The sequence below is a fragment of the Camelina sativa genome, chromosome 16 (genome assembly GCF_030686135.1).
Source record: "Camelina sativa cultivar CO46 ecotype springtype chromosome 16, ASM3068613v1".
Taxonomy (NCBI): domain Eukaryota; kingdom Viridiplantae; phylum Streptophyta; class Magnoliopsida; order Brassicales; family Brassicaceae; genus Camelina; species Camelina sativa.
Genome location: NC_141895.1, coordinates 20039717 through 20060994, shown reverse-complemented (window position 1 = coordinate 20060994; position 21278 = coordinate 20039717). Strand labels below are relative to the sequence as shown.

The 21278-nt window shown below is 39.2% G+C and overlaps 2 protein-coding genes and 1 long non-coding RNA gene across 3 annotated transcripts; 1 reads left to right on the top strand and 2 right to left on the bottom strand.

The window, feature by feature from the left end:
- Positions 1–751: 751 nt before the first annotated feature.
- On the top strand, positions 752–1144 carry LOC104753738 (uncharacterized). Its single transcript, XM_010475943.2, has one exon. The coding sequence runs from the start codon at positions 752–754 to the stop codon at positions 1142–1144; it is 393 nt and encodes a 130-aa protein (XP_010474245.2).
- Positions 1145–7966: 6822 nt separating this feature from the next.
- On the bottom strand, positions 7967–8732 carry LOC104753737 (uncharacterized). Its single transcript, XM_010475942.2, has 2 exons — positions 8355–8732; positions 7967–8237 (listed from the first exon to the last, which is right to left on the bottom strand). Exons 1-2 carry the CDS (start codon positions 8666–8668, stop codon positions 7967–7969), a joined length of 585 nt encoding a protein of 194 aa, XP_010474244.1. The 5' UTR covers positions 8669–8732.
- A 6600-nt stretch (positions 8733–15332) lies between these two features.
- Positions 15333–16886, bottom strand: LOC109129661 (uncharacterized). The gene is made up of 3 exons (XR_015583691.1): positions 16667–16886; positions 15923–16154; positions 15333–15849 (listed from the first exon to the last, which is right to left on the bottom strand). It is a non-coding gene; the product is annotated as an uncharacterized LOC109129661 (long non-coding RNA).
- Between the last annotated feature and the right edge of the window lie 4392 nt (positions 16887–21278).

Below are 21278 nucleotides of genomic sequence, written 5' to 3'. Positions count from 1 at the left end.
TGAATGCTTTTTCTGGGTACAATCAGATTTTGATGAACCGTGATGATCAATTAAAGACCGCATTTATCACGGATCGCAAAATTTACTGTTACAAGGTGATGCCATTCGGCCTGAAGAATACCGGGGCAACTTACCAGCGATTGGTAAATCGCATGTTTGAGAAACAGCTCGGAAAGACCATGGAAGTTTATATCGATGACATGTTAGTAAAGTCCAAGGAATCTAGTTCACACCTCGCAGATTTGGGAACCTGTTTTGAGATCCTAAACCAGTTCGGGATGAAACTCAATCCCATGAAGTGTACATTCGCCGTTCCGTCTGGGGAATTCTTGGGTTACATCGTAACAGAGAGAGGAATCGAAGCGAACCCAAGACAGATCAACGCTTTCTTGTCCATGAGTTCCCCAAAGACCCTGCGAGAAGTACAGCGCCTCAACGGACGAATAGCAGCACTCAACCGTTTCATTTCCTGCTCAACGGATAAATGCCTCCCGTTCTATCAGTTGCTAAAGAAGGGAGGGAGGCACTTCGCATGGGAGGAGAAGTGCGAGGCAGCGTTCTCCCAGCTAAAAACATACCTATCAGAGCCACCAGTCCTGGCAAAGCCTGAGCTCGGCGAACCTCTCTTCCTCTACATAGCCGTCTCCGCTAGCGCAGTAAGCGGAGTGCTAGTTCGAGAAGAACGAGGGGGAGCAGAAGAATTTTTTACATCAGTAAATCTTTCACAGGAGCCGAACCTAGGTACCCAATGATGGAAAAGCTGGCTTTAGCAGTTGTAGTTTCAGCAAGGAAGTTGCGAGCGTACTTTCAATCACATTCGATTGTCGTCCTAAAGGGCATAATCTACCGGTATGGCGTTCTGCACGAAATCGTCACGGATAACGGCCCACAGTTCATCTCCTCACAATTCGAGGGATTCTGTGCTAAATGGAAAATACGGCTTAGCAAGTCAACTCCTCGTTATCCGCAAGGGAATGGACAAGCCGAAGCGATGAACAAGGTTATACTGACTAATTTCAAGAAAAGGTTGGATTCTTGCAAAGGACGCTGGCCAGACGAACTCCAAGGAGTACCTCTAGGCAATCCGAACAACTCCTCGATGGGCTACAAACGAGACACCTTTTTCTTTAGTTTATGGGGTTGATGCCGTAGTCCCAGCCGACCTAGAAGTACCCGGAGTTCGCGTGACCATAAATCCACTCTGAGCTTCGGAGAACGAAGAGTTTATGCGAGACACACTGGATGTCATTATTGAGCATCGGGACCAAGCCTTGGTTCGGATGCAGAATTATCAGAATACCGTAGCTCGCTATTATAATTCCAAAATCCGAGGTAAATCTCTTGCAGTCGGAGATTTAGTATTGCGAAAAGTGTATGAGAACACCGAAGAGCTCAACGCTGGGAAACTAGGAACTAACTGGGAAGGACCATACAAAATCACTCGCGAAGTACGAAATGGAGTTTACTAGCTGGAAGATTCATAAGGGAAACCGGTTCCGAGGTCCTGGAATTCCCTGCATCTTAAGCGTTTTTATAATTAACTTTCTTGTACCAAACTACGGATGGCTTGATCCCGATAAGGGTACGTAGGCAGCCCATTTTGGGTCCAGCTATCCATTTTTAATAAAATCAAAAGTTCACTTAATACTTGTTGTTGAGAATGGATGATCGCTGAAAACAAAGAAGTCGAAGTCTTACTTCGCAAAACACCGGAGTCTTGCTTCGAATAATAAGCCAAAGTTTAACTTCGCATAACAAAACAAATTTTTCAAAAAAAAAAAATATTACCCTAGTTAAACTTCGTATAATTGCTCCGCGTAAAATTACCGGAGTTAAGCGCTGCAAAGAGCTTATTAAAACCGAAGTTAAACTTTGTACAAAAATCCGAAGTCTCACTTCGTAAAAAAAAAAAACCGAAGTCTCACTTCGTTTTTCAAAAAAAAAATATAAAGAATTCCGGATTAAATGTTCGGGGATTCGGATATAGTTTTCACTTCATTGCACAACAATATTTTCGGATGAGAAATCGGTCCGGCCACAAGTTAGTATGAGAAATTTTTCTAATTCGCAAGCATAAGGAAAGTCTTAAATATTATTTTAAAACAAAAGGTTGCTCGGAGTGGTCGATGCAACCAAAAACTCCGAGCTTGGTCCAACAAGGATTTAAAAAAAAAAAAACAACAACAAAAGGGGGGCAACTGGTGCCAGAACAACCCCGAAATCAAAACTACTAGGTAGCTGAAGGGGGAGGGGGTTCTTGTGCCACAACCTCGCTCGTTTCGGGGGGGGGGGGGGGCAGGCTCATTCCCGCAATCTCCACTTCTGAGCGAGTGGCGTCCTTAAAGGCGTCCAGCCCCTGGTTCGATATGCGTCCAAAGTTAGTTCCGGACTCATCAATCATGATACTCAAGGGGGTTCATTGCATAACAGCTCGGGCGAGTCCGCCAAGAGGTCAGAAAAAGCAGAGGGGTTAAAGGCACGAATGTTTACCTTCGAGACATCTTCGTCAGCTTTCTCCTTGTCAGCTCGCAAAATCCCGAGTTGAGCCTCGAGGTCCTTGATCTCAACCCGAGTGATCTCCTCGACCAACATCCGATTAGCTCTGATCTCAGCTGCTCGGATCTGAGCTGGTGCCAGCTTCTCCCTCTCCTCGAACTGCACCCGCACTTCTTCAATCAGAGGACGGAGAGTTCGCCACATCAGTTGCCTCTCCTCTCTCCGAACTCTCGCAATCTCACAACTATTACCTGCTTCCAGGAGTTGGTTGCGGAGTTCGATTTCATGCAGCTTGTTCTTCGCGGCTTCATCGTTCTCGGCGGCTTCGTATAATAACTCGCCTGCCTTCTTCAGCTTATCACGTAGGTCTTCGTTGGCGATCCCGAGGTCCAGAACTTCCAGCTCAGCTATCCTCATTCGATTCCGGATCTGCTCGGCCTTTTCCACGGCCTTGACATTGACAGCCTCTAGTCTTGTGATCTCTTCCACCTGGACCTCGAGCTCGGCCACTTTCTTCTTCAAATGGGCCACCTCAGAGGTCGAAGGAGATGCGAACAGCTGCTCCTCGTAAGATGCCACTAAGATATTGAACTCGATCATCTACTGAGGAAATTGGGTTGTCAGTAAGAAATATATATAGAAGAAGACAAAACAAGGGTAGCAGACGCAAACCTTGCCGACTTTGTCTGCGAAGCGAAAGAAGTTCGCACGATTGACTTCTGACATATCGGTGAAGGCTGGGACGCGTACTCCAGGCCGGGTGTAGTTCCTCATCAGGTCACCTGGAGAGGTAGGAGGAGCTACATAAAACGAACGATGTTACTCCGTTCTAGGTACGGAAAATAAAGGTGAGAATACCTAACCACTGATTCGTGCTTACCTCGGGGTGAGTGGCGGTGTTTCTTTGAAGACAGCTTGCCCAGAAGCCCTCTGGACTCCTTAGCACTAGAGGAATCCCTGGATCTCCTTTCTGCTGTAGGGACCTCGTCTCTTGAGCTGGGCTTACTCCGTTCACCTCCCGATGAACCAGTACGAGCTCGAGCCTTCTCAGGAAGGGAGGAGGAGGACTCGGGCCCCTTTCTTTTTTTGGATTGCTCGGACTTCTGCGAGCTCCCTTCAGTAGGGCCCTTCCCCGATGATGGGGGGGGGGGGGGAACTTCAGCCTCCCTTGGTTCATCGCTGGAGTCAGCGATGACAATCACCGAGGGTTTGTTGGAACCGGAGAGGGGGAATGGGGGCTTCATTCACTTCGGGAGCAAACGAGCTGGCTTCCTTAGCGAGAATGTGAGCTTTGCCCATGGCGAGGGCGGCAGCCATTTGTTTCTTTGCCTTCTTCTCGGCATTTTCGAGCTCTTTCTTGAAAGCTCTCTCCTCTCTATAGCCCACCGAAGAGGTGTCATGTACAAGGGGGGGGGGGGGTGAAGAGCGAACTAAAGATTGCCTCCTAAGCCTAGCTCCGGACTCCCGTATTCTCTCACACGAGAACGAATCCCAGGCAATCTGACCTTGGCTGCAGAATCGAGAAAAGAATTCCGCAAAAGTGGGAGAAAGCTGGCCTCGTTCGAAGTGGGCTGAAATGAAAACGAAAGTGGTTAAAAGCAAGAATCGAAGATATCAATTATAGAGTAAGGGACACCACGCTACCAATTTTCGAAGTCCACTTCGATACGAACGAGCCAGTAAGGTACCCGAAGGTGAGCTCGTTAACTGGAAAGAAAAAGAATGACTTGCACCATTTCTCGTCCTTTTCGGGGAGGTCGTCAAAGACCTTCAGTCCGGAGAGCGGACTCACGTATAGTGTGCCTCTGATCCGACCCATTTTTACCGTATAAATATGGAGGAAGTCGGATAAGGAGAGCGAGTAGTTAAACTCCTCCCCCAAGGTTTGGAGACAGAAAACAGTCCGAATGAAGTTCAGACACATCTGGGAGAGGGCGAAGCCTAGTTCGAACATCATCCGCACGATCAGTTCGGGAAGCGGAAATGACATACCGCATGCAAAGAAAAAACTCTCAAACGCGCAGCAGTAACCGGGAGGAGGATTCTCCGGGGACTCATGGGCCTCCGGAAACCTGCGAGATCCCGGTGGATCTCCTGACCTCAGCCATGTCATCTGCGGAGAGAACTGACAGCGGATGCGGACCGAAAGCGCCGGGGATAAGAGGTTTTACGACCTTACTCGGGGTGGATTTCAGAGGAGACATCGCTTCTTGATGGTGGAAGAGGAAAACAAGGCTAAAAACGGGGATATCTCCGATGAGGGAGAAGAGGCAGAGAAGAGGAAGAGCAGAAAAAAGTTTCAGGGATAATAAAATCAGGGAGAAGAGATTACCTTTATACGTCGGGATGGAGAAAAGCAATGATTACCTGGGAAAGCGAGAAGTCCCGGTTCATTGTTTCTCTCTCTTATAGCGTGTTAAGTTTCCTCGTGGGCCCCAAAACTTGTTCGGGAAGGCAAATCTCATAATTACCATGATCAAATCATGAGATACCGAACATATTTAGTTTCCCGAAACAGCTAACTAGAGTTCAAAAGTCCCCCGAACCAATCAGCTCGGAGCACTTGGGGGGCAACTGTTGATACCATGATTCGCATTCCGAGTTATGGCCAAGGCCCAAGACGCACTGACTAAATGGGCCCAAACCCAATGCAAAGGGAGCCTGCTAAGCCCGGCGAGCGAAGTAAAGCGATGCTAGCTGATCTCCCATGTCACTTGGGAGATCGGGGAACAGTCAAAAGATTCTCTGTATTAAGTTAGCTTAAATGAGAAAGCAAGATTAACAGAGTGAATTGATTTGGCATTTAATTGTAATACAGTGGTATAAATAGCGGGGGTATGATGATTGTAGAGGGGATGGAAAAAATTCTAAAAGAATAATAACACACGTTTTCAGTTGATAACACTTAGTCTAAGAATACAGTTCGGAACCTTCGACAGCGATAGTATCCTCCGCTCGGAAAAACACCTTGGAAGGAGAACTTAGATCCAGTTCTCACAGGCGTGTCTGATGCCTTTTCAAAAAACAAGGCCGTGCGTCACTTCATGGACTGTCTTCCCTATAAAAGGGCATGTTGCCTCTTCAGAGGCCTTTGTCCCTTAAAGGGACCGTATGCCCACCAGGGGCTTGCTACCCCTTCAGAGGCTTGATGCTTCAATAAGAGCCTGACGCCCCTTCAGAAGCTTGACGCTTACAATATCCTTAAAACCAAAACTCTGTGTGTGTCCAACTCCAGTTCTTCTTGTTAGGTGAAAAACGATACTGCAAAGAGTATCCTCAAAACCAAACCTCTGAGTTGGTTCAACTCTAGTTCTTCTTATTTGGTGTAAAGCAATACTGTAACGTTTACTCTCAGATGGTGTATTTCCTGTTTAGATAGATTCTGCTGCACCAAAGTATGTATGTAGCTCTTTGCTCTTTTCGTGTTGCTGTAAATCACCTTTCAGCTCCACCTTTTTACCAAAGCTACCATTCCAGAGCATACACCCCGCTCTCTCTAACAATGACTGATTCATCTGTTCAGCTACACCCTTCTGCAGTAGTGCGCTCCTGACTATGTGATGTCGAGCAGCCTCTTCATCCTCACACACCTTATTGAACTTCGATGAACACAATTTCAGACCATTTTCTGTCCACATCCTCTTGATCTTCTGACAACACAGAAAGTCTTCCACCAGCAAAATTTGCATCCCTCTTTCACTCATATAACCAAGCTTCATATGCCACAACTTAGTCATATCCTCCATGTGAACCTTTACAGATGCAACATTCGCATAACCTTTAACTGTGAATCCTTGTAGGATATACAAGGTACCACATATGACACCCTTCAAAACCACATCAGAACCTTGAACGACTTTCAGACTTCTGTTTGCACCAGAAAGTTTGAGATATCTGCTGTAAAGCAAGCTCAAAAACATCAAATTCTTCTCCACCGACGGAACATATCTCACGTCGTTCAGTATGCTGAATCTACCATCATGTATCCTGCTGAGAACTATTTTCTCCTTGAACACATATGATAGATGTGTGTTTCCATCAACAACTAGAGCAAAACTCTTTTCAGACATGGTGTCATCTTCTGTTACAGCTACAAACTCATATTGTTTTCTCCTATGACAATCTGACTTCCTGTGTTCTTTCTCCATGTAGTACTTGATTCATCTAACTTAGGACCCTTAGAAAACAGATTACACCCCAGTTCTTTACAGCCTCTAGCTAAAAACTCAGAGGCTTGATTCTCTGTAACTGTATCAACCGCCTGATACTTACTCAACCAGATGCCTACCACGGACCAGATGTCCAACAAGGACCAACTGTTCAACACATACCATATGCTCAGTATAGATATGTCTATCAAAGGCTTGATGACCCACCAGACTAAATCACCCATAGAGCAAAACATCCATTAAAACAGATGCCCTACCTTGGACCTGAAACTGAAATCGTTTCTCCCAGAATTCTTGTCGATCTTCATGTTCTTCACACACATCTCCTCACCATATTATAATTGCGGAAATTCCTAGAACCTACTTCTGCACGAATCTTCTTCTGCACGGATCTTGCACGAACCTACTTCTGCACCGATCTGCACAAAGTTAATTATGCCTGAAAGCTGTACGGATCGGTTTCTGCCGTAAAATCAGACAATACTGATTCAACCCGAAAAATGTACGAACGCAGAAAAGTAACTTTTGTGCCCTAACACGAATTTTGCACGAATCTGAAACTGCCCCAAATATGCACTGATCTGAAACTGCCCGAAATTCGCACGAAAACACAGAACAAAGAACCTTGTGCTCTGATACCAGTTTGTTATAACGGATGTGAGCAAGATGATATAGAACAAAGATAAACGACACAAATTTAACGAAGTTCACCAACACTTTTTGTTGGCTACCTCCACGGATAAAGAGATAGACTTTATTACTGGAGAAAGTACAGAGATTTCAAAATACATGGAGGGTAGGTTAACAAGAGTATATATAGGAAGATAAAACCCTAGTTAACACTCAACTGACTGGGCCTAAATTCATGGGCCCAATCCAATTCAAGTCATATCCAACAATGTATTCAATACTATTATTTTTTTCATAAACATTTGATAAACATATATAGAACCACTCTCTATGTCGCATTAACATGAACTGATCCTTCATTATATAAAACAGATTCTTTTGAACCATATCGTCTCCTTAACAAAAACAATAACATTCCTTTTTTTTTTTTTTTTTTTCCTTTTGTTGAGAGTGTGGCGCAACGTAAGAACTAAGATTTAGCTGGCAGTAAAGGCTCAACGGCCTTTTACGACATGCTTCCTAGCTAAAAAACAATATCATAGAGTTTTCTTGATTAATTAAAAGCTGATAATTAATATTCAAAAGGGAAGATAACAACTTGAATAACTAACTAGAAAAAATTAGGTCACACGCCAAAAGAAAATAATGAACTGGCTTGGTGATGGACTTGGTTAAAAACTGGTGCAGGTTGGATGTTTCCCAAACACAGTGGCCTTCATCTCAGACTCACACTCTGGCTCGAACCGCAAGGTGGCTTCATTGCACGCATAGCTCATAACTCCTGTCGATTTTTTTCTGCAATCAGTAAGAGAAAACTGTACTTCTTTCCTCTTTTTGACATCTTTTATAATATCTTTTCCAATCAAACCGCCAATATCTTCTTCCGTAATGTTTTCTGAAAGCTTAAGAATCTGAGGATTATAGTATTTGAGATCTTTGTATCTAAATCATATAGAAGATTCAGTTAGTTACAAAATATGAACAAATTTTAAGAATTTAAAAAACGGTTTTAAGTAGTAAATCAAAAAATAGTATGGGAGATAAAATAAAATTGCTTACTTTTGTGGGGATGAGATAGCCAGAGTGACATTCTTGTAAAGAAAGGAAGCTTGAACATCTCCTTGAAGACATATATAATAACCAGGAAGATCACCATGGATTCTTATGGACAAATCCCAATTTGTGCTAAGACGATTCTCCGTAATATTGTGCACCGTGAAATCTATAGAAGCTAATTCTATTGCCGGCACACGGATTTTGCGATTACTTTGTTCGATTGCAAAGACGAAAAGAAAAATCAGAACGGCTGCCAAAATAACATAGAAGACCACTGAACCGACCTTCTCACTTGTGGTTTGTTCTTTCTGTGCCATTATGTGCGATTGATTGAAGAGAGACGAAGAGATTTTCTGGTGGGCAAGACAAAGACGAGCGAGCTTGACAATGTTTGAGATTGTGCCGTGTGTATATAAACACAAATCCCATGCTATACCGCACTTATTGTTATATTTCTTTTTAAAAGTTAATTTATTCGAGATAATATTTATTTTTAATATTGCAATTATTCTGTAAATTTATATTTATCTTTTAGACTAGTAAATATTTTAAAATATTATAGTATTTATTTTTTTTTATCTATATTACAGTTTTATATTGTTTGTTTGTTGTATTTGCATCATTATCTTGTGAAATATTTTGAAGTAGTAATTATAATATTGTAATTGTGAGTATTGTCAAAAAAACAAAAAAATTGTGAGCAAATCAAGTTTTTAGTTAATCAACCACATAAATTTAAGAGGATATATTCAACTTATATTTTAAGTGATTTGTGTAAAATTTACAAATCCGATGTTTTTTGTTTTTTTTGGACAAACATATGTTATCATTTCTTAACGAAAGAGTAACATACAAAGTACATAGGATACCTTAAAATATAACATAAGTAGGGGCTTCCCAGAACTTAAAACATTAAGGCAACAAAGATAGATAAGGGAAACAGATACTTGGAGCTTGAGAGCTATGGACCAAAGGCTTGATAGTATTTTGGAACCTGTGAGACCAAGGTATATCGATGCATCTTCCATGAGCAGGTCAAGGAAAGAGATAATGGTCATTGTCTTGAAACAAAGACTAAGTGGCAAAGGAACGACCAAAGATGATACTCTCGGAAATGCTTCGCTAAAGGTGTGAGCAAGGTTGGTATTGCTTTGATAACCGGTGTATACGCCCCGACCGCCACCTCTCAGTCGGCCCCATGTCAAATCCAGTCTGTGGGCCTCACATCCTCTCATTAGGTCCGTGAGTCCATCCATATCCAACGGCCGGTTTGCTACGTCTGGAAGGGTTTAAAGACTTGTTACCGTGCCTACAAATCATCACATTATTTTTCTCTGTGTTTTGTCCTCACTCGCACAGTTCCGACAGTTTCTTCCCGGAAGGTCACCCATCCTGAGACTACTCCAGCTCAAGCATGCTTAACTTTGGAGTTCTCTCAGGACTCCACAGTCGTCTGGGTTTGCCTCTGATACCACTTGTTACGCCCTGACCACCACCTCTCAGTGGATCCCATGTCCACTCCCAGTCAATGGGCCCACTTTTCTTATTGGACCTCACATCCTCTCACTAGGCCTGTGAGCTAATCCATATCCGACGGTTGGTTTGCTACGTCCAGGAGGTTTTAAAGACTTGTTACCGTCCCTACAAATGACCATGTGATCTTTCTCGATGTTTTTTCCTCACTCACACAGTTTCGACAGTCACTTCCCGGAAGGTCACCCATCCTGAGATTACTCCAGCTCAAGCACGCTTAACTATAGAGTTCTCTCATGACCCTTGACCGAAAAGGTAAGACTACAATGATGGTTGCAATTCTGGGTTTGGATGAGGGTAGCTTGAGGAGGTTGCGGTAACCGCTACTTCTTTGAGTAGATATCATAATGTCGCTACTCAACAGGCTTAAATGAGGAAACTTCAAGAAGTTGATGATTTGCAAAGTGGAAACCATAAACAGTAGGCGATGGAGATATAGGAGGCTGATGAAGCAGAGGTAACCCCCACTAAATAGAGGAGGGATCATAATGCCAATCTTCATCAAGTTATAACCTTCATCTAGAGGTTTATCCTTAAGTGGATCTAGTAACAAGGTTCTCTAAGGACTCATAGACCATAGTAGCAATAGGGGTTGGCTAAGTTTCACTAGCAGTCTTCGGACTAATGATATCCTTAAGCTAAACACATGTTGACTAGATAGGGGGAAAGTGGATTTTAGCCTAAACCTAGTTACAAGACGACACTGGAATAGTTGAGCTATGACAACCCGTCCCGTTGACCCCACTAGCCCACCGCTAGCTTGCCCCCATAGGCCCGAACCTGGCCCTGCAGGGCATCAATCATAACCCCTCACTGTAGACAGGAACTATTCATCCAAATCCACCAGTAGGTTATTGGTGCGCCAGGCGTTCCTCGAACCCTGATCCCCACCCTTTAACAACCTTCCCACAGGACAAGCTGTCACCAATTGACCTGCACAGTGAGGGGTTATGATCGATGCCCAACAGGGCCAGCTTCGGGCCTATGGGGGCAAGCTAGTGGTGGGCTAGTGGGGTCACGAAACGGGTTGTCATATAAGTCAATTGGTGGCAACTTGTCCTGTGGGAAGGTTGTTAAAGGGTGGGGACCAGGGTTCGAGGAACGCCTGGCGCACCAATAACCTACTGGTAGATTGGTATATCCAAAGTGATGGATTAGGATTGATGTCCTGCAGGGCCAGCTTGGACTTTATTTGGGCGGCTAGCGGTGGGCTAGCGGGGTCCACAGACGGTCCGTTGGGGCAGCTAGCGGTGGGCTAGTGGGGTCCGTGAGACGGGTTGTCACATGAGCTCTTGGTGATATGAAGGATAAAGGTTCAGGGAAAGCAAGCAATAGAGTTAATCTGATTGGCTCAGATTCACTAACAAAGAACAGCAGTGCAAACATCCAAACCAAGCTATTCAACTGGCCTTGACACAAAGGAGATTCAAGAAAAATCGAAGTAACTAGGGATTTGCTACCGAGTATAACTCGACTTGAACAAGCAGGATACACTAATACTAGCCGATATGGCCTTGATATGAAGTTAAAGCTCACGGATCTATGGCTCTTCCAGGTCAGGAATGACTTATAGTGTATCCAAGGGAAACTATCTTCCAAGGTTTCGAGATAAGATGGAGATTAAACCTGGAGCAAAGGGTTGCCGAAGGAGAAGCAGAGGTCGTCAAGGATGAAGGTTTCATCGTCAGAAAGTTCACCGGTTCCAGCGTCAAAACAAAGCTTCCGGCCAGCTGCATCCAAGCACAACACTTGGTGAGAAAATCTAGATCCGAGGAGCGGAAAGATGTTGATGTTAACGACAAGAGGAGGCGGTGAGACAGATGGAAACTGGGCCTAGAGGGACTCTTATGGATCTTGGTAGCGGTACCTGGGGGTTGGGAACTCGATGGGATAAACTCAACGAGGAGACTTATTAGAAGCGGAGGAGAAGAGGGTGGTTGAAGCTGACGCATGGGCGGAGGTGAGATCTGGGATCTCTGAAGACCTTCGATAGAGCTGAAACTAGACTACACATACTACAAGGGAAAAGGAGGCAGCAAAGATGAAGAAAACAGGTCCCAGCGACGCCGATCGGACTCGGCGCCGCTGGAGAAGAGAACCTCGGCGGTTGTGCCAGAGAGGAGAGACGGCTAGGGCGAACGATGATATATAACGTTATATATTGCTATGATTATAAAAATCCGATGTTATATAATCATTGATTTTAAAAAGTCTATTAAAATTCATTGTTATTGAACTGATAATTTAAAAATCTATTTTTATTGAAGTGCTGATTTAAAAATTTACTTTAAAATCTAATGTTATTCAAAACAGTTTCTGGATTGAATTTTAATGATTTTTGAGAATTCTAGAGGATTTGAGAGGATTTGTTTAGTTAAAAACTAAAAATGCATAAATCCAAAATATCATGGTTTTAGGTGGAATTTGAAAAAAAAAATTACAATAAATAATATCAACTTCCCTAAAATCATCAAAATCATTTAAAATCTTATGAAAACTCAAATCACTTGGAATATTAGATTGAATACACCCCCCCCCCCCTTAGTTTTACCACCCGCCAAAGTGGAAATTAAAATACACATCTTTTTCTCTATATATTAGATTGAATACACCCCCTTAGTTTCTTGTAGCCAGTGAGGAATAGTTACATAATCAGCATAATAATCCATTACAAGACAGCCTTGATTAGCTAAACAATGAGCAACATTATTAGTTATTACAATTTCTTTTGGTAAATTTAAAGGAGATATAATTAAATTTTGAAGCCCATAACTGAATATCTAAAAGTAAATTTGTTAATGCTGCATACTTAACCTTTCCTAACAGTGTATTGATTAAACCTTCACAGTTGCCTTCAAAGATTACAAATGTATAACCCCTAATCCAAGTTTATTGCATAGCCAATAAGAGAGCCTTTGATTCTGCAATCAGAGATGATGCCGCATGATGTAAAGTTGCTGCTCCCCATACTAGTGGATGATAAGCTAAAATTCGAGGATCACTCAGCTGGACTAAAAAGGATAGAAACTCGCCAAGTTGCAAGGTGCAACAAGGGAGATTTGATGGATTGAGGGGTCGCATAACAATTGCGGAAGGCTGCTGATATTCCCAACTCCAATCACTGCTAGATATGACACACTAGTCCAGCAAAAGGAGGCTGTTGCTTGGATATTACACACCAAGAAACAAAGAAATGTTCTAGACAAAGAACAAAGAGATGGACTCTAAAATGAAAAGGAAAATTGGTTAATGATTCTCAAATGAGATTAAATGAGTTTATATAGAGATAGAAAATTTGGTCACAAAGCCAAGTATTATTCTTGAAACTAAAACACAATAAAGATAGATAGTTTAATGAAGATTCAAATGTTGAACTTTGTCTTCCCAAGGTGTCCTTCCCAAGGTGAGTTGAACTCAATTTTCGTCACTCCTCTTTGACCACAAAACAAAGTGATTATTTTGGGCTTTCTTGGATTTGAATTAGGCTCAAAGTGGGCTGGACTTGATAGGTATCATTCCCAATAGTTTTTCCCATGCTCTCTTTGGCCATAAGATCTTGAATTGACCCATTAAATGTTTCCTGAATCTTCTTTGATATTTACTCTTTGATCCAACTTGCTGATGAGAAACAATATGGTTTGTATCTTTGCTTCATCCTGGACTTAGTAGAAACAGCTTCTGGTTGCCATACGTAATTCTGGAAGGTCCTAAACCAATTGGACCTAAAGCTCTTCAAGTGTAAAACTAGATTGACTTCCTTTGGCAAATGAAGTGTATCTTTGTATTTCGTGGGCCAAACCTTCTCTTTCTGAGCTTGTTGGAAACATAAGAGATTCATTAACCTCCTACAAGTGGTTTTGTACCGAAACTGTTTCTGAGTTGGTCTGTGTAACACGGTCTTTTGCTCAGACGCAAAACTGGGACTAAGATAGATCCATTGACTTGAAATATCCATATCTTTCACATATGAACTAATATTAAGGTGATTCCAATTCTCCGTGGTTTTGCAATGGATCAAGATTCCAGAACAGTTTGGTGTATACCTTGAATCCTTCTGACCTGGTTGGAATCCTCCGTCGAATGCTCGTAGGTCCAAATCGCGTAGCCATGAATTCACCTGATTTGTAAAATGAATAACTCCTTCAAACGAACTCTGATTGGACTGATTCCCCATCGAGATATACTCTAGATGAGGTGAGAATGTATCCCAAATAGTAGTTTGGCTGGAAGAGTTTATCTTTGACATCGTTCGTGTTAAGCAAGAATCAAGCGTCGTCTTGGATGGTCTCATTATCACATCAGTGGATCACCTAAATAGTTTCTAATAGTCCATCCACTTGTTGTTGTTGAATTTTGGTTATTGAAACATGCATCAAAGTTACATTTCACCAAAGGGGACTCAGGAGGTGTCCATGATGCTCGGCCAGATTGAAAGTGGTCTTGTTTCGGGTTTAGAGTATTATTAATAATACAAATTTAATTGTTTGTTTCCGCTTGAGCCATCAATATAGTTTTAGAAATACTCTCTCGAAAACCATTGAACACCAGATTATTTCTAGCCTTCCAGATTCTCCAAAAATTCAAAAGGGAAGTAGTGATTCTCCAAAAATTTAAAAGGGATAGGCGGAGGGCGAATTGTAGTTGGATCATGAGTTAGAAACCAATAACCATAAGTGACAGATTAGACACCTGAGTGAGTATAATTCCAGATAAGGTTGTCATTTTTTTCAATCATTGAGAGGTTAAGTTGTTTGAGTGGTTCACAATCCTCTGGAACGATCACGTCTGTTATTTTCTGAGAATCCCAAGACTGAAACATACCATTTTTGACAATCAAATCTTCAAGTTTTATATTTTGGTAGCCAGTTTGTGGAATAATAGGACGTGGGGGATGAGAATCAATGAAATTATCTCTTCCTATTCGAATAGTCTTACATCCCCTACAATGAATCATGATCCTTTTTTCATTAGGTCGAGACCAACAAGAAGTGAAGACCATCCATATGATTGATTTTTTTGGGGTGTAGCATCTAATATCACTAGTAAAAAAACATGTATACCCACCAAAGAATTCGTGGCTGAGCCTAATTATTCGTGGCTATAAGTCAAAAAAGTCACGAATAGTCACAAAAAAAAATCGTAGATATAGCCTCGTAACTAAATTATTGTCGTGACTTTTCATGGCTATGAAGTCACGAATTTGTTACTCATGATTTGTGGCTAATCTTAGCTATGAAACTATCACTATTACTTCGTGGCTTCCAGTAGCTACGAAGCAACCACAATTAATTCGTGACTAAGCCTAGCCACTAATTTTATGAACATTCGTGACGAAGTTAGTAGCTCCAAAACTACAAAAATAACCATAGTTTCGTGGCTGATTGTTTGCAAAAAAAAGATTAATTTTTAAAATAAAAATCTGCAACGAAAAGCTAAATTCAGAAAACATGAAATCAAATAGCAATATTTTAACATAATCATAAGTAATCTTATCTTACATATTACCAAAAGAGCTTACTAAATAATTGTTCTTCTTGTCTTACATATTACCAAAAAGACTTACAAAATAAAAGTCTAACTGTTCGAAAGTTTAACATAAAAGCTATAAACATCATAGCTTATAATTTAAATATCTAATGATGCACATCAGGCATCTAAGTTGTCTTGGTTTGAACCTGGAGTAGGTGCAGCAGTTGTAGAATCTGCATCAGAAGCAGAAGCAGAAGTTGTAGCAGGAGTAGCAGCAACAGAGGGTTGTCTAACTCCAAGAGACTACATGAACAGAATAAGAGCTTGTCGTGATGCAACCAGCTCGTCTATAACCATAAACATTGGTGTTGAGTCGCTTGAAGTTATTCTCCAAAACAGAGATCAGCACTTCCGTGAAAATTACATCTTTGCGTCAGTGTGTCCTCCGCACAAGATCAGTGAAGGCTGGTGCTTCATCCAAACCAGAATCAATCATCTATAAAAACAAAGTGGAAACATTAGTACATATATTAAAGTAAATAATAACATACGAGAAGTATAACACTTACCATCTCATGCTCAATCTGCAAAAAACGTCGAGGACATACACAATGCTTGTGAACCCCTATGCCATCATGATTAGATAAGTGGTTTCCAGCATTCTTTCTCTTCTTCTTTTCTGGTTCTGTTTCCCAGTACTCCACTAGAGTGTCCTACTCAGCCTCGCCAATGTACATGGGTCTCTGATTTGCCCTCTTCTTTTTGCTGATGCGCTTGTGTGTGTCTCCTGGTGTCATCAATCTACATTGCAGATCTTGCAATTAGAAGCACAAATAAAAAAAAATCCACAAAGTTGAGTAAAATTTAAACATAGAACAAAGCCAAGTTAAAAATCGACATCAACAAATCCGAACCCACATAAGCATGTTCGTAAGACATTGAAATGAGTAAAAGCTCAGAAACAATTACAAAATTAATTACATCTAATTAAAGCAAATACATAAGTAAAGTTATAATACAAAAATCGAACACTTATTTATGTTTAAAATTCAAAATCAAACATATCTAAACATCATCTGAGTTGAAAACGTGATAAAATCAAAACAAAAACAACAATATGAACAAATCAAATCCGTAGAAAACCCTAGACAGAAACAAAAACAAAAGATCTAAGCAGCCTTAGAGAAAGAGAGAAATAGAGCAAGGAGACAAATAGGGAAAGAGACATAACTGGTAATTAGGGAATACTTCTCCAATCAGAAGAAAAAAGAAGAAGAAGAAAAAGAAGAAGGAGAAGAGACACCGTCAATTACCTGCTGGACCTGACTCGGAGGACTGTGGGCGATGACGGCCAGAGAGAGTCATTGCCGTTCGTCAAGGAAGAGATCAGTCGGACCTGGTTTTAGATTAGGGACAGCAGCTTCAAGGGAGAACAAGAAGAGGCGTTAGGGTTTTTAATTTTAGCTTCTTTTTTCTAAGTGTGGTGGTGATATAAACGAAGAAGGAGAAAAAGTAGTATATTATAATACCCTTAAAATTACTATTTAGCCAAAATTTTCATCTAGCAGGGAAACTAAATTAATTGGTGGAGTTGTGAGAAATTAACTGCTGGGATGGTGGGAAATTATTTGGGTTAGTCCACCCAAACCAAGTGAAATTTGTTTAAAAGAATTATTTAATTTTAATGAATTTTGACAAAAATTTCTGATTTATTGATATTAATTTCTATATGATTTAGTAACACTAATTTTCTGATATAATAAAATATAATACACATAATTTGATAGGATAGCCACAAAAGTACCAGAAAAAAATTAGTGGCAAAGCTTTAGTCACCATTTAGCTACGAAAATCTACTGTATAGCCATCACAGTTTTCCGGTGATTGGATGGACAGTTCAGTGAATGGGCCACAAAAATTTTTAGTGATTAGTAGGAGTCACGGTCTAGCCACTAATACTATCGTGTCTATTTAGTCACTCAATCATTCGTGACTATTTTGTGACAAATATTATCACGTGCTATATTCGTGATTATTTCGTGGTTAAATGGTCACGAAATTGTTACTAATTAATTTAGTGATTAATTCGTGACAAATAAATTTTTAGTCACGATTGTTGGTGACAAAAACGTGGTTATTCACTCATCTTTGAAGTACCGAGCTTTCATGATGCAAGCAAAAAGATAATTTGAATATTGTATAAGACACCATGCTTGTTTTGCAAGTAAAGCATCATTGAATTTATCCAAGTCTCTAAATCCTAGTCCTTCCTTCTTTTTTGAATGTTGTAATTTCATCCAAGCAATCCAGGGTATGCCACTGTGATGTTGACTTTTCTCCCACTAGAAGTTCATGAGCAAAGATTCAATGTCCGAAGTAAAACCCTTAGGTAGCTTAAAACAGGACATCGCGTAGACTGGAATCGATAACACCACTGATTAAAGCATGATCTCTTTGCCGACAGGAGAAAGGTATCTTGTACTCCAATTAGAAGTTCTTTTCTTTACACGTTCCAAAATATAATCAAATATTTTTTTTCTTTCGACCAAATTGCTCAGGAAGTACTAGATACTTGCCTCCGCCTCCATGATTAGGTATACCTAGAATATTTTTATCTGACCTGAGTTGAACCGTATACCTAGAATATTTTTATCACACATCCTTTAAGGCTTGAAAATTCTTTTTATTTTCTTGACAAAAGAAAAACGAATCATCTGTGAATTGCATATGTGTTATTCTCGGAACACCATTGCCAATACAAACACCTCTAATATCACCGTCAAGGGATTTTGATCTTATAAGATGGCTTAGTATATCAGAATATAGGATAAAGAGATATGGTGATAAAGGATCACTTTGTCGAATTATTCTTGTTGGATGTATAATTCCATATGGAGCTCCATTTATTAGAACTGAATATTTGACTGACTGCACAACTGCCATTATCCATTTGATCCATTTATCACATAATCCAAATAATATCATTTTAGTTTCTAGAAAATTCCACTCCACTTTGACATAAGCTTTGCTAACATCTATTTTTAGTGCAATATATGCTTTAGAAACTCGATTGCGAACCTTCAATGAATGCATAACTTCATGTGCAATCAAAACATTATCTTGAATTATTCTCCTCGGAATAAAAGCAGCTTGCGCGTCCGAGACTATGCCATTGAGATGAGACTTAAGCCGTTTGACTATACATTTTAAAATGATCTTATATAAAACATTGCAGAGCGCTATTGGGCGGTAATCTGATAGAGTCTCAGGGTGATCAATCTTTGGTATCATACAAATGTTTGTATGATTAATGCTCGGTTTCATGTTAGATTTTTCAAAGAAAGCTTTTACTACATAGGTTTTACTTCATGTATCACATGGTTACCAACCGTTGCCCAACATTGTTTGTAGAATCTAGCTGTTAAACCATTTGGTTCAGGGGTTTTGTCCTCCCCGATTAAACATATAACTTCATATATTTCCTGATCAGTGAAATTCTTGATCAACTCGGCATTTGTTTCATCAGTTACAGTTAGAATAAAATTAGCAAAATCGTGTGTAGAAACTTGATGTCCAGTTGATGTAAACATGTCAGTAAAATATTGCTGTGTGTGATCACCAATTTCAGTTGTACTGTTAAAGATGGTACCATTAGCATCAACTATGGAATTTATGGTATTTTGTGATGATCTTGTTTTTGCACACGCATGAAAGAAATTTGTGTTTGCATCACCTTCAGCCAACCATTGGTTCATGCTTTTTTGCTTCCAATGTTTCTCTTCATCCTTGTATGCCTTTGTAATTAAGCTCATCTTGCAAAAGTGGAAATGTTGAGCAGGCAGTACGGTTCATGCTTTCCATGGCCTCATTGAGATCTCGATGAATGATAATTATACATGTTTATTAATCATATGTATTATATAATAATTCAAAACAATTTGTTAACAAAATAAAAGAAACAGGATTGGAGAATCATAATTTAAGATCTTAACAAAATCTTCCAAATCTATAAAATCTTACTTTCTGAAATTCTGATTGGTTTTTTTTAAAAAAATATTTAGTAATTTTGTGTATAATTAATAAGAGAGAGAAAATATTTGTTTTGTGAAAATTAATGATTATTTAACACTAATGACATGACACTGTTATTTTTTATACTTTATAAGGTTATTTTTATATTTTTAATTCCCAATTAATTTAGTAGGATAAAAAATGTCATATAATATTATATTAAATAATAAATCAGAATTTATTAAAAATTTTGAAGTAAATTTTTGTGTTATACTTTTGTACTTATGCTTATTTCTATTTTTATTTGCATTGTTAATTCCTACAAGATTGCAAAAAATTCAATAAGTAAATATGGTAAATTGACGAAACTAATTAAGTATTATTTTCATAAAATAGATAATAATATCTATAAGTTTCTTAAAATTTCTCTAAATCTCTCTACCAAATCAATAAGGTATACTTATAAAGATGCAAACAAGTTTTTTAAAAAACTCTCTACCATCTCACTAAAAATTTGACGCATTCAATTTCACACACAAAAATGCCCAGGAAAATAAATAAATTTCGATACAAAAAAAAAACCTAAAATTCTCACAAACAAACACAACATACAACCTAAATTAAAAAAATTATAAATAACTAAAAATATAGAATCGTGGTGACCGAGTTAAAATCTAGTTTAAATCACATATATTCATAGCATAGTCTAATATATATCCCACTACTTTTCTACTAACTTAGGACTTAACACTTATATTTAACGCATAATCTAATATATGTCCCAGTAGTTTCCAAGTTCTCCTATATGAACTCTTTCAATTTTTAAAATACGTACTCTATATACAAATCCAAAGCTAGGTCTATATAGTTAAGCAATAAAGGTCTTTGAGTTTGATTTTTATTTTATTAGCTCCTTAAACTTAGAAAGCTCTGAAGTAAATTGATCTGGTTTGCTCCACAATACGTATAAGTAAAACTTTTTCTGCTGAAAACGAAAGAAGTTTGGCTAGCATTTAACCAAATTTCGAAGATAATATCCGAAGAATTGCCCTACTTTATCAACTAAAAACAAAAACAAAAATGAAAATGCCTTATCGAAATTAAAGGACAATACAAATATAATAAGTAATATTATGAAGCTTTGTTAGGATATATAGATACTAAAAGTCATCCCGTGCTATGCACGGGTTTAGCCTACATTGTTTTTGAATTTTAGTAATTTGAGAAATTGTAGCTTCTTATTAGCTTACTTTAATAACATGATTTTTTAAACATAGTAACACAATTTCCTTTTTATAATAGTTTGAAATATATATATATATATATATATTTGGTTTAATATATATATCTTTTGGATATTTATGTGGTAAATTTACAGTGGAGAGACTCATATGCATCTATCGAATAAGATTATTTTTAGCCTGCTTTACCACATAAATATCCAAAAGAAAAAAAAATAGAGATTCTAAAATATAAGAAAGGAACAAAACCTAACATGTTCAACATATTGTTGGTTCTGTATTAACACAACCAACAAACACGTGAACCGCAATTAAAATAAAACATGGTTCAAGGCCGCACCCATATACAAAGCAAGTGAAGTCAAGGATTAGGGTATCAAAAAATTTGGGGCATATTTTACACCAAAAGTTTTAGGTATATTATGTATGAAAAAAGTAAAAAATTAGAAGTTCAGTTGTTCTTAGATTTCTTTTTTTTAAGTTCCAAAGAAATTATAAGTTCAAGTTTTATTTAAGAAAATAATATATTTACCGATGAAGTTTTATTAGTTTTATGTGAAAACTATCTCATTTTTTGAATTGTTGGTGAATGAGCATTAGATTAATGAGTGAATGAGCATTAGATTACACTTGTTTTTAATGAGTTTTAAAGTATAATTTAATCTCGAGAAAG